The sequence below is a fragment of the Pollicipes pollicipes genome, unplaced genomic scaffold, assembly GCF_011947565.3.
Source record: "Pollicipes pollicipes isolate AB1234 unplaced genomic scaffold, Ppol_2.1 Scaffold_4881;HRSCAF=5763_pilon_pilon_pilon, whole genome shotgun sequence".
Lineage (NCBI taxonomy): Eukaryota > Metazoa > Arthropoda > Thecostraca > Pollicipedomorpha > Pollicipedidae > Pollicipes > Pollicipes pollicipes.
Window position 1 is genome coordinate 33,329,787 of NW_023596576.1, and position 12,677 is coordinate 33,342,463.

The following is a 12,677-nucleotide window of genomic DNA, read 5'->3' on the forward strand; positions in this document are numbered from 1 at the left end:
TCCACTTGGGTCATTTTAGGTCAGTGATCTATTATGACCTTTAAGAGGTCCATGGAGGATTCTAATGTGGTTCCTGTTACCGATAAACTCGCAATGCGCATCAGGAACTACTCCACACAACAAGCCCTCAAGCAATAAAACAGAGTGGTTTTGACCTTCATCTGCCCTTCGTGCCTGACCCTATGTCAAGGAACTTTGCTTATTCAATTGCTGTGTTGCCTACGAAAATATCTCAGAAATGTATCGCTTCGTCTAACACACTTTTGTTGCATCAGACTAAACGATTCCCTAGAAACTGTCTTCACTGGATTCAAGGCTTGACTTTGACATGCCGCGGGTCAGCGACCTTACGAGATACATCTAAATTTTTGACACCAAACGACCCGTTATAAATAGTTGCCGACTACCAAATTTGGCGCGGCTTCGCCACGCCGTTCGGAAATCATTCCGGAAAACCTTAGGAAGCGTCAATTGCCCCCCCCCGCCCGAGCGCGTGTAAACGAGCGTGCTGAGTTACCGCGTCACATCACGCCACCGATCAAAGAAAACGTTTCTTCAAACTGGTGACAGAGGACTTGAACTGTCAGCGAACTTCCGCTCGATTCTCCACCCTTCAATCCTCCAACAGGGCGCACCTTCGAGTACACCACCCCTGCCTTGCCACAGGTCCGTGCCTGCCGCCGGACGCCTCGCGGCGTCCAGCGCCGCCGCCCACTGACCCTTGCACTCGCTGGGGTCGTCGGGCGTGGCGCGCTGCCACGGCACGTCGTTGTAGAAGGGCAGGCAGCGCTCGCAGTCGGCGCCGGCCGTGTTGTGCTGGCACTGGCACACGAGCCGCTCCTCGCCCGACTCGCTCGAGCTCGGCACGCAGTTGGACGCGTGGCCGTTACACTTGCACGTGCCTGGCGGCAGGCCGCGCGCGGGGTGGTGTCAGCACGGCCGGCGCGCCGCAGTAGCCCGAGGGCAGACGTGGCCAGACACTTTTGGTGAGCACCCGATACCCGGTGGCGTATACCCGACTGAGTTTGCCACCTGAGGCACTTGGCCTAACTGGGCATGCACATTCATGGTGAGCCACATGATTATCACATGGTGAGGCGGCTTCCTCGACCAACAAGGCCGCTGTTCATTCTAAAGTGCACTCAACACAACGCCCTGGAAGCGCTGGGACTCCCCATCACGCCCAGCCTGCCCGCCTGACCCCGGCAGCTCGCCGGCCTCTTGCGGGGCGGCGCGCCAGCCGCCCACTCACCTCCGATGGCGAGGTCGGAGATGGCGTAGTAGTATGACTGCAAGACGCGCGGGTCGCGGAACACCTCGTCTCCGAACGTGTTCAGCCGGTTCAGCGTGATGCGTATGGCGGTGGCGGTGACCCACTGCTGCAGCTGGCGGTTGTAGTCGAACTGCAATGCTCCCGGCCGTCCCTCGAGCGTAGCGAACGCCACCGAGCCGTCTGTCAGCGGCGAGATGTCGGAGAACTCGCTGGTGCACACGGCTCGGTCCTCGTTCCCCTCCGGCAGATACACCAGGTCCGGCAGGCCATATGTGTCCCGGCAGGAGGAGCTGCAGGGATGGTAATGTCAGGTCAGGTTATGTCGGGTCAGGTCAGATCGGGTCCCAAAGGCATTACGTATCCCGGTACGACGAGCTGCAGGGATGGTAGCGCCTGGTCAGGCCGGGTCGGGTCGGGTCGGGTCAGGTCGGGTCGGATCGGGTCAAATCGGGTCCGACAGGCCGGACGTATCCCGGTAGGAGGAGCTGCAGGGGTTATAATGTCATGCCAGGTCCGGTCAGGTCGACAACCCGTGTGCGTCCCCGCAGTGGGACTGAGCATGTCAGGTCAGGTCAGCCTGACGGCTCCACAGCACACAGACCGGCACACTGTGACACGTCATCAGTTAGCTGATCACGGCTGGACCGATCGTATGCCTCTCAATCACCAGCGTGTTGGAAACCACGGTTATTGGGGCGGAGATGCCTGAAGTGGACGAGCCCGAACAGTTAGAGTACGGATTAAGGTGCGGTTCTTAAGCGATGGGCCCTAGCTCAGAATGCTGAGCGGGCCTTGTTCATGCAGTCAAATATCGGTGCTTGTGATCAACTGCTGATCGCTCGGTTCCTCATTTAGCATGCATCGCCAGCTATGTGTAGCACAATATGTGTGTGTGACAGTGATCTTAAGTTGCACCGACGATAAAGACACATTATATGCCATGATATGGAGCTTCGAAAATGAGCCCTTAATAGGTATTTAATCAACCCAGCCCAAGCGCACTCTTCTTGCCGCGTTTTCCACATTTCGTTCATTTCTTCATCCATTCATTCATTCACTGACTCACTCATCCATTTATTCACTCGTCCATGCATTCGCTCATTCATTTATTGAATTATTTCATTCATTCAATCATTTTATGGTCATTGTTGTCCCAAGTTCAGACTTAACTCCACCAAGCTACCAACCTCGGATGAGTCAACCGCCCGCGACGTGATTACTACAGCCATGGTCCCAGGACACCAAGAAGCGACTTTCCAGTCGACACAGATCGCCACCGACAGCACCGACCAAGTGAGCTAATGTCCGGCGCGTAGACGGTGGCCCATCACGAATCATATCACAGTCACACGAACAATCCCAGACTGCAGTGTGTGGCTGGATCAGCGGGCCGTGTGGGAGCCCGGGGCGGCGCTCACGGTACCTGTAGTACGGGTACGGCCCCAGTCCTGAGGCGGCGCCCACGGTACCTGTAGTACGGGTACGGCCCCCAGTCCTGGGGCAGCGTTCATGGTACCTGTAGTACAGGTACGGCCCCCAGTCCTGGGCGGCGCCCACGGTACCTGTAGTACGGGTACGGCCCCAGTCCTGAGGCGGCGCCCACGGTACCTGTAGTACGGGTACGGCCCCAGTCCTGAGGCGGCGCCCACGGTACCTGTAGTACGGGTACGGCCCCCAGTCCTGGGGCAGCGTTCATGGTACCTGTAGTACAGGTACGGCCCCCAGTCCTGGGCGGCGCCCACGGTACCTGTAGTACGGGTACGGCCCCAGTCCTGGGGCGGCGCTCACGGTACCTGTAGTACGGGTACGGCTCCCAGTCCTGGGGCAGGGTTCACGGTACCTGTAGTACTGGTACGGATCCCAGTCCTGGGGTAACGCTCACGGTACCTGTAGTACTGGTACGGCTCCCATTCTTCGCCTGCCGCAGACTTCTTGTAAATGGCAAAACTCTCCGGCCTCGGCGACTTGAACTTTAGCTGAACGTATGTGATATCAAAAGCCTTCCCTGCGAACAATGGTATCAGCATGACACACTCACTTCCGAGTATCAGTCGCGCACACGAGTCTGTTTGAACAACAATCGCGGCTCACGTCCAAACCAGACAGCAACTATGCACTTCGTAGCCCCTCAGTCCCGACCACAACATGTCGACGGGAGGCCCTGGTCTCTCCCATCCTTCAAAGGCGCGCCGCGGCGGTATGAGAGCGCGCGTGCCGGCCGATAGTGGCCTGTCAGGTCCGTCAGAGTGACACGGCGGGTACCACGGTCCGGGGACCGGGGAGCGGGGTATCCCCACGGGCTGTGGTCAGCCGGTGGCCGCGGACCCGCCGGTCCCGACGGCACCGACGACACGGAAACGCGCGTAGTGACGTCACCCGCTGGCCTTCAGCATCGCCGGCCAAACCGACTACAGGCAATGTTTGGCCTCTACGCAAGGACCCGGCGAAGTGGCGCACGTCAGCACCGACAACTCAGTCAATCTCGTCGGCGTGAAGACCTGGTCAGACCGTCAGCCAATCAGCCCCTTTCTTCATCCGCCACTCAGGCTACTGGCCCGATGTGACGCCACAAATCACATCAATTCGTCAATCCGTCACCGCTCCAGCCCCGGCCTCGGCCCCTCAGCTCATCTCGCGGCTCAGCCTGGCCGACCGGCGTCCCACCGGCCCAGTCAGCGCGCCCCAGGCCGTCGCCCGCGGCGCGGCGCGTTCGTATCCGGCGCTGCAGATGTGCCGCCGTCGCCGGGCGACGCCGATAGCGGGGGCGCCCGCCCGGCGCCGCGGTTCCGGCCCGGCCGCCGCCGGTTCCGGCCGACAGCGGGCGCCGGTGGCCGCCCGCGCCGCCGCTCACGAGTCGCAGATAGCATCGGACGGCGCGCCGCCCGCCCCGGCCGACGGCGGCAATTAGGGCCGCGCTGGCCGCTGGTCGTGACGGCGCCGGCCGCTGGTGCGCCAGAGGGCGCTTCGCGGTCCGACGCTGCACGGACCGGCTGGCGGACCACCCGGACGTGTCGGCCAGCGCCTTGGGCCGGGAGCGACGGCGCGGTCAGAGCCCGTCAGCGGGTCCTGTGGCCGGTCCAGGGGCCGGGTTCCGGGGCCGCGTCCTGTGGCCGGTCCTGTGGCCGGTCCGGGGCCGCGTCCTGTGGCCGGTCCTGTGGCCGGTCCTGTGGCCGGTCCTGTGGCCGGTCCTGGGTCCGGGTCCCGGCGGCCAGACGCTGCCCTGTGACACGCGTCACACGGCGCGGTCGACGGGCCGCGGCTCGGCAGCCGGCGCTGAGACGGACCAGAGCACCGCCGGAGCCGCCGCCGTAGCCGCCGCGGCCGCTGCCGGCCAGAGCAGGCTGTGAGGTCACCACTGTCGGCCGCCGGCTGCCGCAGGATGTGGCCGCCACGGGTCCGCCACGGGGCGAGCTGGCGCGGACGGCCCCGCCGTCGCGTCCTCAGCGAGGGATCGGACAGCGCGGAGCGGATGGGAACAAGAGCCGGATGGTTCAGGCCAACAGATGGATAGCGAGGGGAAATGATTAAGCGTATCAGGGGGTTCACGCGTCGAGCAGGCGGGGGTTAAGGCCGTCGCATTTTCAGGCGCCTATCGAGGATTTCGCAAGATGGGGGGGGGGCAACGTTTGTCAGAAGGACCCGTAACACAGGCGGTCACAGTTTTGCTTCCAGAGCATCCAAGTCGCGCCTCTGATCTAACCACAGTTAACGGATCTAACCACAATCCATTTACGCAGTTGCCCCATTTGAGACCAGCAAGGGCATGTTGATCGGTACCTTGGACTCCACTGTCAACCTAGCGGAAAGCCCATTCATGCTGCCGGCCACCGGCCACATTAGTCGCATTTTAATTTGTCAAGATAAGCGTTCATAAAACACAGATATAGGCGTCCTTTGAGCGCCTCCGGTTGGCCCGGGAGCGCCTGAGGTCCTCAAGGGTGTGCGGAGGGAGGGGGAACGCCCCCTTTAAAACTACCGTTGGCTTCGCCCTTGTGCATCACTGACAATGATCGGGCTGAACATTTCAGTCGCATTGCTCGGGGATTGTGCTAACGATGTGTTAGTCATCTAGTATCATCATAGTATCATTCACGTAGTCAGGAAGAGGGAACTCTGGCCACATTGTCAACCATGGTAAAAATAACTTTCATTCTTTAGAATCGGTCCAAAAATCAAGCGGTTGTCGACCCTTGCGCAGTCAACAACCAAGGCGGCTCTTCTGTTGTGCAGTCTTGTCTCAGGAAAGCCAACCTTGAGCGGTCTTGTGATCCCTTCATTCCTGACCGCACACGGGTGACATTTCCAGCCGCAGGCATTCTCTGTTGACCTATCAGCCCCGTGTGACGGAGTGGTGGCAGGACGTGACTTCACGACGCCTCAAAAACATCAAGGACCAACGTCTGGGCCATGCTCAGAGATGATGTGGTTTGTGGAGGAGTCGACTATGTATATTCCTCGCGGATATTAGACACCACATCGACATCCTGCTCTGAATACGACGGATGTCAGGGCCAATGACATCAGCATGACACGAAGAAGCGCCCTACGACCAAAAGGCACGACAGATGCATTAAATCACTGTGGAGTCCTTTACCACTGAGAGCAAAAAGCAGACCTATCGCAAGTTGATAGTAGAGTACCCCTCCTCATTTCAGAGTTAATTGCACATTCAAAGTCGTGTGGCGGTGCACCACGAAACGACGTCGCCGTTATCAGCACCTCAAAAAGTTGCGCCTCTCCAGCGCAGGGTTTCCGAGGAGCATTCGTAATAAACAGGCGGGGTTAAAAGCTACTCACAAACATGCATGCACTCTGTGGTTCCGAGCGTTCATTGTCAGGCGCATGCCTGTACAGTGCACATCTCGGCACCACCGGTCGCGTGAGTGCCGTCGTGTCTTACGACGCAGTTCACTGGGCGCGGAGGGTGGCACACAACGGGGCTGTGTCCTGCCGCCTCCCCTCCCCCCCCCCCCCCCGTACAGTCGACTGGGGTGCGGATGGCGCGTGGGTGTGCCCACTGAGCACGAATAGAGAGTTGGACACTGTGGCACGGACATTAGGCGCGGAGCTCCCACAGCGGCAGGGACGCGGACAGGAACAGGGTGCCACGGCACGGACAGGGGCCTGTAGCACGGACAGGAAACTGCGGCCGGGCAGAAGTCCGGGCAGTGCTGACCGGGGGGAAGGGGCGGGAGGCCGGGGCATGACAGGCCATTTCGCGGCGCGCTGACGGCTGCCTTCATCTGGCCGCCGTCTGGACAGCGTGGCATTCAGGGGCCGTTTGGCGGGTCGGCCGCGCCGTTTTTGCGGCCCATTACGGCGTCTGCCGACCGCTGAGCCAGTCATCCCGTCATCACGGGCCGCTCGTGACAGGCCGGGCGGACTCCCGCCGCGGCCGGCCGAGCGCTGCAGCAGCGAGCGGTCGTCCGCGCTGGCGGCGGCGCGGAGCCGGACAGACGTCGAGCGCCGCTGGAAAGCCACGCCCGCGTGCCCGGGCAGATGACCACCAGCTGTAGACCGCTGCACATCCGGCACGCAGGCGGCAGTGACTGGCCGCAGCTGCGGACAACAACGGGACGAGACCGAGCCGCCAGACAGTCGGAGGCGGTGTGCGTCACGTCACCCTCCCAAGGCGGAAACAGGTGGGCCGCGGGACTTGTGAAGTCACGAGTCAGCAGGCGACGCTGGAATGACGGCAGGCGGCTCCTTCCAGCAGCCAGGCGAGCGGCCGGCGCTGAGCACCTCTGCCCAATCGTTATCGCTGTAGCCACTGAGATTAGCCGCCGCAGTAATGGACTTGCAGCCGCCTGGCGGTCATTTGGCCCAGCACGCATGGGCCGTGCAAGCCGGCCGTCTGACGAAACCGCGCGGCGGGTCTGGCCGCCCGACGGCCAGGGGACTCTTGCCTGGGCCGCTCCGCCGGACACGTCTGTCACAAAACGAACCAGACGGCTCCGAACATAAACAGGGCCGCGCCGGGCCGCAGCTGGCCGGCTGGAGCGGTGACCACGCGCGCCGCCAGCTGCACCAGGCGCTCCGTCCTGACGGAAGCCAGCAGCCGCCGGCGGCGGTGCCACTCCGCTTTGGCACGGCGGACGCCGCGGACTCGTCACACTCCCCGCAGCACCCACGCGGGCGTCCCGGTGGCGAGAACCGCCGATCGCCACTCAAAGGGTCGGTGGATAATGAGCAGACTGTTTCCGAGCGGCCCCTTCAGGCCGGCTGTCGGCCGAAGGACGGCGGCCGCGCCGCGGCGTCGTGCCATACACCCCGACTGATGAACGGCCCTAGGAACAAAGCGGCCGCAATCAGGAGTCCCCGGCACCGCCCGGCAGCGGCGATAGATCGGGCCCGACTTCTGCGCGGCGACTTCCGCGGAGCCGGGCCGAGACCAGACTCTTCAGGGCAGCTGGTCGGCCGGGCGACGGCTCGCCCAGCGGGAGCCTCCCGGACAAAAACAGCCGACGCGCCGCAACTGCCGCCGCCTCCTCAAACACACGCCGGCAACACCGGCTAAAATACGGCGCCCGATACGCCGATACGGACGCTATCTGGCGACCGACTAGCTAATGAGGCCGGCCACCTTTGCGGTCCAACTGCGGTGTGCGCCAGCCCGGCGGCCCGAGGCGCTGCCGACGCTCCCGGCCCGTCCCCGCCGCTCCTGCCGCCGCCACGCGCCGCGCGCGAGCCGGAGAGAGTGCGCCGCCGCCGCCGCTGTCCGACGCCGATGACGCGACGCCGGCGCTAACCAGCCGGCATCCGCGTAAGGAATGAGCCGATAAAAGCGCGGTAAAGCCGTCAGCGGCGGCAGGATGAGGCGGCGCGGCTGATAAGGGGCGTGGGAGCAAGCGGCCGGCGAGCGCCGCGAGAGACGCGCGACCCGACCCGGCCGAGTCCGGCGAGCGCCGCGAGAGACGCGCGACCCGGCCCGGCCGAATCTGGCGAGCGCCGCGAGAGACGCGCGACCCGGCCCGGCCGAGTCTGGCGAGCGCCGCGAGAGACGCGCGACCCAGCCCGGCCGCGTCCGGCGAGACCGGCGTCGGCGGCGCTGAGGCCGGCTCGGCGGCGGACGCGGTGACGGGCCTGGCGACCGGGCCGGGCCGCACGTGGACGGGCGGCGACCAGGAAGTGGTGATAACCAGGCGCGCCGCGGGAGGAAGCCGAACGGATGGCAGCCGTGGCTCGGACCGGGCCGGGCGGCGGCGCAGACAGCTCTCCGCCGCAGACCGCCGCGCCGCCGCGAGGCTGCGGCTCGCCCTGACAGGTCTGCTGGCGGCGGACGTCCGTCTGCACGCCGGCTAGCGGCGCGGCCGGCAGGACCCCTTTGAGGACAATAGCGGCACGAGCCTGTGCGGCTGACACAGATCTGGCGCATTGTCCGGCCGCCGCGGCCCGGTCGGCGGCGTACACAGCGTCACGTGACGCGGGCTCCGGCACGAGCCGCGTGGGAACGGCAGGGTGCGACGGCGCGGCTGGAGCCTGCACTGGAGCCCACTCCCATGAGGACCCACCGAGCGACGGATACAGCCGTGCCGAGAGGCGGGTCAGACAGTGACGTCACGAGTGCACGGAGGTGTGGGTCACGCAAGGTCCGAGGCTGACGACGTCGGCCTTCGATGGATACGGCCGTGCCGAGAGGCGGGTCAGACAGTGACGTCACGAGTGCGCGGAGGTGTGGGTCACGCGAGGTCCGAGGCTGGCGACGTCGGCCTCCGACGGAGCGGCACACACCGCCTGTGACGGCACCACGGCCCGCTGCCATACAGCTGTCAGCGGTCTGCGCCCGCCTCCCTCGCGCCGCAGGTCACCGCGCGGCTGTCGGTGCGCCGACGTCGGCTCGGTCACCGGCCACCCGCCGTGCTCGTCCCTGCAGCGCGGGTCGCGCGGCGGGAGGCGACGGCGGCTGCCGGCACTGATTAGCGCGAACACCCGCTCGGCCCATCGCCCGAGCACGTCGGCCGCCGCCACCGCCGCCGCCGAAAATACCACCCAGCCGGACGGGAATTTAATCAGCCGGGGCGTCCATAAAGTGCGGGGACAATAGAGATCAGGCCGGCGGCGGCGACCGATAATCGCAGCGTAGGCGGGCTGATGGGCGGCGGCGCCGGCCGCCGGCGAACTCCAGCACTCACCCAGCTCCAGCGTCAGGTTGACCTGGTTCGGGTACTGGATGTCCTCCATCATGGTGTCCGACTGCCACCAGGTCTCGTTCTCAAAGTTGTTGTAGTCGGTGAGGAACGTGGGCGGGTGTTTCCTGCGGAGGGAGGCGTGCCGAGTCGATGCCGGGCCGGCGGCGGAGTCGTGGTCGCCGTGTTAGGGAGGTGAGGGCGGCAGGGTGGCAGCACACGCCTCTGGCTGCCGGGATTGGGAGTCATGCTGTGAAGCTGGGGACCAATCACGCGCTTCGCGTACACACACTGTTCCGTGTGAAAGGCAGTGTAGTTAATAGCTGAATGAACATGGAGGAAGAGAAATCGGCGGGGTATACATTAACATGCATAACCTATTTTAAGCCCAGAATCTAGTTCCAGCCCCGAAAAACAGCAACTTTATAACCATGACTTGATCTACGATGATGACTAAGACAAAGGCAGCAAAAAACCGCAAGTCACGCAGAAGCTCGCAGACCCTCACGAAAACACGCAAGCAAGCACGTGCCCTCCCACGCAAGTTGACAGAGGCTGGCGGGCGGGCCGCAAAACAGCCGCTGACATCGGTGGACAGGACGCGCAACCTGGCAGTCGTGCACTCGGCCCGCGCGGCAGCCAACGGCGGTCGCCCAGCTGATCCACCCTCACCTGTACGGGTCGCCGGCTGCGCAGACATCGCACACCTTATCGGTGATGCCGCAGAAGTTGGTGGACCGGTCCTGGCCGCACGTGTTCGTGGCGTGCACGCGCCGGCCGAACGCCGCGTTCATGAACACCGGCTGACATCGCTGCAGGGCAGAACAGAACCCAGCTCAGCGCTCTCTCAGAGCTCAGAACAGAACGCCACTCAGCGCGGTACCCGGGGGAGAGTGGTGGCAGATCGTGGCCGAACGTGTCGCCAAACGCAGCATGGTCGTGTTGACCACACACCACAGGAGACATACATGCACCGTGGAACATGCACCGAAGAGAGGCTGCGCCACCCAGGTGAGCCGCTCACAGGAGACTGAGCACGTTGCCCAGCTGAACACAATGCCAAAGGACTGTTCATATTAAGCAGTTGCGCCTGCCGTCTGGGGTAGGGGGACTGAGTACATTAGCCAGCTGGGAGAACAGAGCAAGAAAGCATAATCACACCACCCTAATGAACGCACTGCATGAGGGAGCACGGTCCAATCACCCCTTTGAACACGCCGTCCACAGGATCAACCGATCAGGATTACCAATCGATCCCCCACATGAGCATATCGCTTACGGAACGATCACATCGCGCAGTTACCTCGGGAGTTGGTGGGCTCAGCGAACGGAGCGCACCATTACGCGGCTGACCTCACACACAGCGCCCGACCACGGTCCCCAGGAAGCACGGAGGCCTGACCGTGCAGTGGGGTAGCAGCAGTTCTTCTGCACCACACATCGCGGGTTCGAATCCCAGCCAGGGAAGATGCAGGCCATCTCACAACCATCCCCAACCTCAATGCATGTATGTGCGTAGCAGCTTGGGCTGGGGCGGCGCCACTTCAGCTACTACGAATGGTTGAGCTTTAATGTGCTGCACTGGAGCACAACCCCCAACAGCAAGGCGGGGGGGGGGCAGCTCCTAAGCCGTGCACTTACGTTCAGACGAGTTCAATTATCGCGTCACGTGACCAAACACGCCACCAAACACAGCGCAACCACACCTCGTAGCTGAGCACCTAGTGAAAGGTAACTTTATTACATGGATTCTTCTCAAGCACCCCGAGCAACAAAGCGCAGAGAGAAGCGCTGCGTTGATCTAGTGTAGTTCGTTGGAAGAGGTCTCCCTGATCTTCCCGTCGGAAGAGGTCTCCCTGATAGTTTACTACGAAATGTAGCAAGGCTCCATGAGCACGTCGCAGAATGATGCAGCTGCGTGATACGAATGCGCACACGTACACACTTCGGACAGGAGTGAAACACGGCTCTGGTATACATATGTACACACTTCGGACAGGAGTGAAACACGGCTCTGTTATACATATGTACACACTTCGGACAGCAGTGAAACACAGCTCTGGTATACATATGTACACACTTCGGACAGGAGTGAAACACGGCTCTGGTATATATATGTACACACTTCGGACAGCAGTGAAACACTGCTCTGGTATACATATGTACACACTTCGGACAGGAGTGAAACATGGCTCTGGTATACACTGCCGTATGTACACACTTCGGACAGGAGTGAAACACGGCCCTGGTATACATTGCCGTATGTACACACTTCGGACAGGAGTGAAACACGGCTCTAGTATACATTGCTGTATGTACACACTTCGGACAGGAGTGAAACACGGCTCTGGTATACATTGTCATATGTACACATTTCGGACAGGAGTGAAACACGGCTCTGGTATACATTGCCGGTGTCAAAACAGCGGCAATCGAATCAGCGGCGTTAGAACAGAGCCCAACATCTGTCTTCAAGACCACTGCGGCCAGTTTGGTATTGTGGATAGGGTAAAATTTCCACAATAAAGGCGTCCCAAAGAAGTCCCTAGGCTCAAACACCTACAGAGTACTAACAAACGTGGAAGGGGTGCTGCATCCGTGAAAAAGGTGCCTTTACATTACAACGAGCCCGCAACAGTTTTGCACATCGCCGTCCCAGGATGGCGCCGGACGATCAGGAAAGCTCTCTGTGGGTAGCAATACAAGCACGCAGTCGATAAAACAAAGGACCAACGCGCGAGGACCGAGACACACTGCTATACTCTCAGTGAGTGGCAGTGAAAGCATGCCGAGGACAGGGACAAACGCCGCTGTCAGAGGACGGATCGACGCTGGTATAGCCACCGCCGGGCGGCAGCAACACATGCAGTGGACGGAGCCGTATATCGCATGCGTCTCACGCACCCCCGCTCACTGGGCCGTGCCTTCGGTGCGCCAGCCGAGCGCGGCGACGCGGCCCGAGTAGCAGCCGGAGCGAGCTGTTGCCGGAGCGAGCAGCTGTCCCCACGGTCAAGGCGGCGGGCCCTGAGTCAGCTGTTGCCGGAGCGAGCAGCCGTCTCCACGGTCACGGCGGCGAGCCATGGGTCAGCTGTTGCCGGAGCGAGCAGCCGTCTCCACGGTCACTGCGGCGAGCCATGGGTCAGCTGTTGCCGGAGCGAGCAGCCGTCTCCACGGTCACTGCGGCGAGCCATGGGTCAGCTGTTGCCGGAGCGAGCAGCCGTCTCCACAGTCACGGCGGCGAGCCATGGGTCAGCTGTTGCCGGAGCGAGCAGCTGTCT

At 62.4% G+C, this 12,677-nt stretch overlaps 1 protein-coding gene across 1 annotated transcript in view; it reads right to left on the reverse strand.

Annotated features, from left to right (window-relative positions):
• Positions 1 to 12,677, reverse strand: part of LOC119100277 (laminin subunit gamma-1) — a 52,506-nt gene that overhangs the window by 30,775 nt on the left and 9,054 nt on the right. The window contains exons 2-6 of the mRNA XM_037223384.1: positions 10,072 to 10,211; positions 9,406 to 9,527; positions 3,161 to 3,278; positions 1,253 to 1,563; positions 720 to 902 (exon numbers count right to left, since the gene is read on the reverse strand). Of these exons, the coding sequence (XP_037079279.1) occupies positions 720 to 902; positions 1,253 to 1,563; positions 3,161 to 3,278; positions 9,406 to 9,527; positions 10,072 to 10,211 (874 nt within the window). The remainder of the gene's footprint in view (positions 1 to 719; positions 903 to 1,252; positions 1,564 to 3,160; positions 3,279 to 9,405; positions 9,528 to 10,071; positions 10,212 to 12,677) is intronic.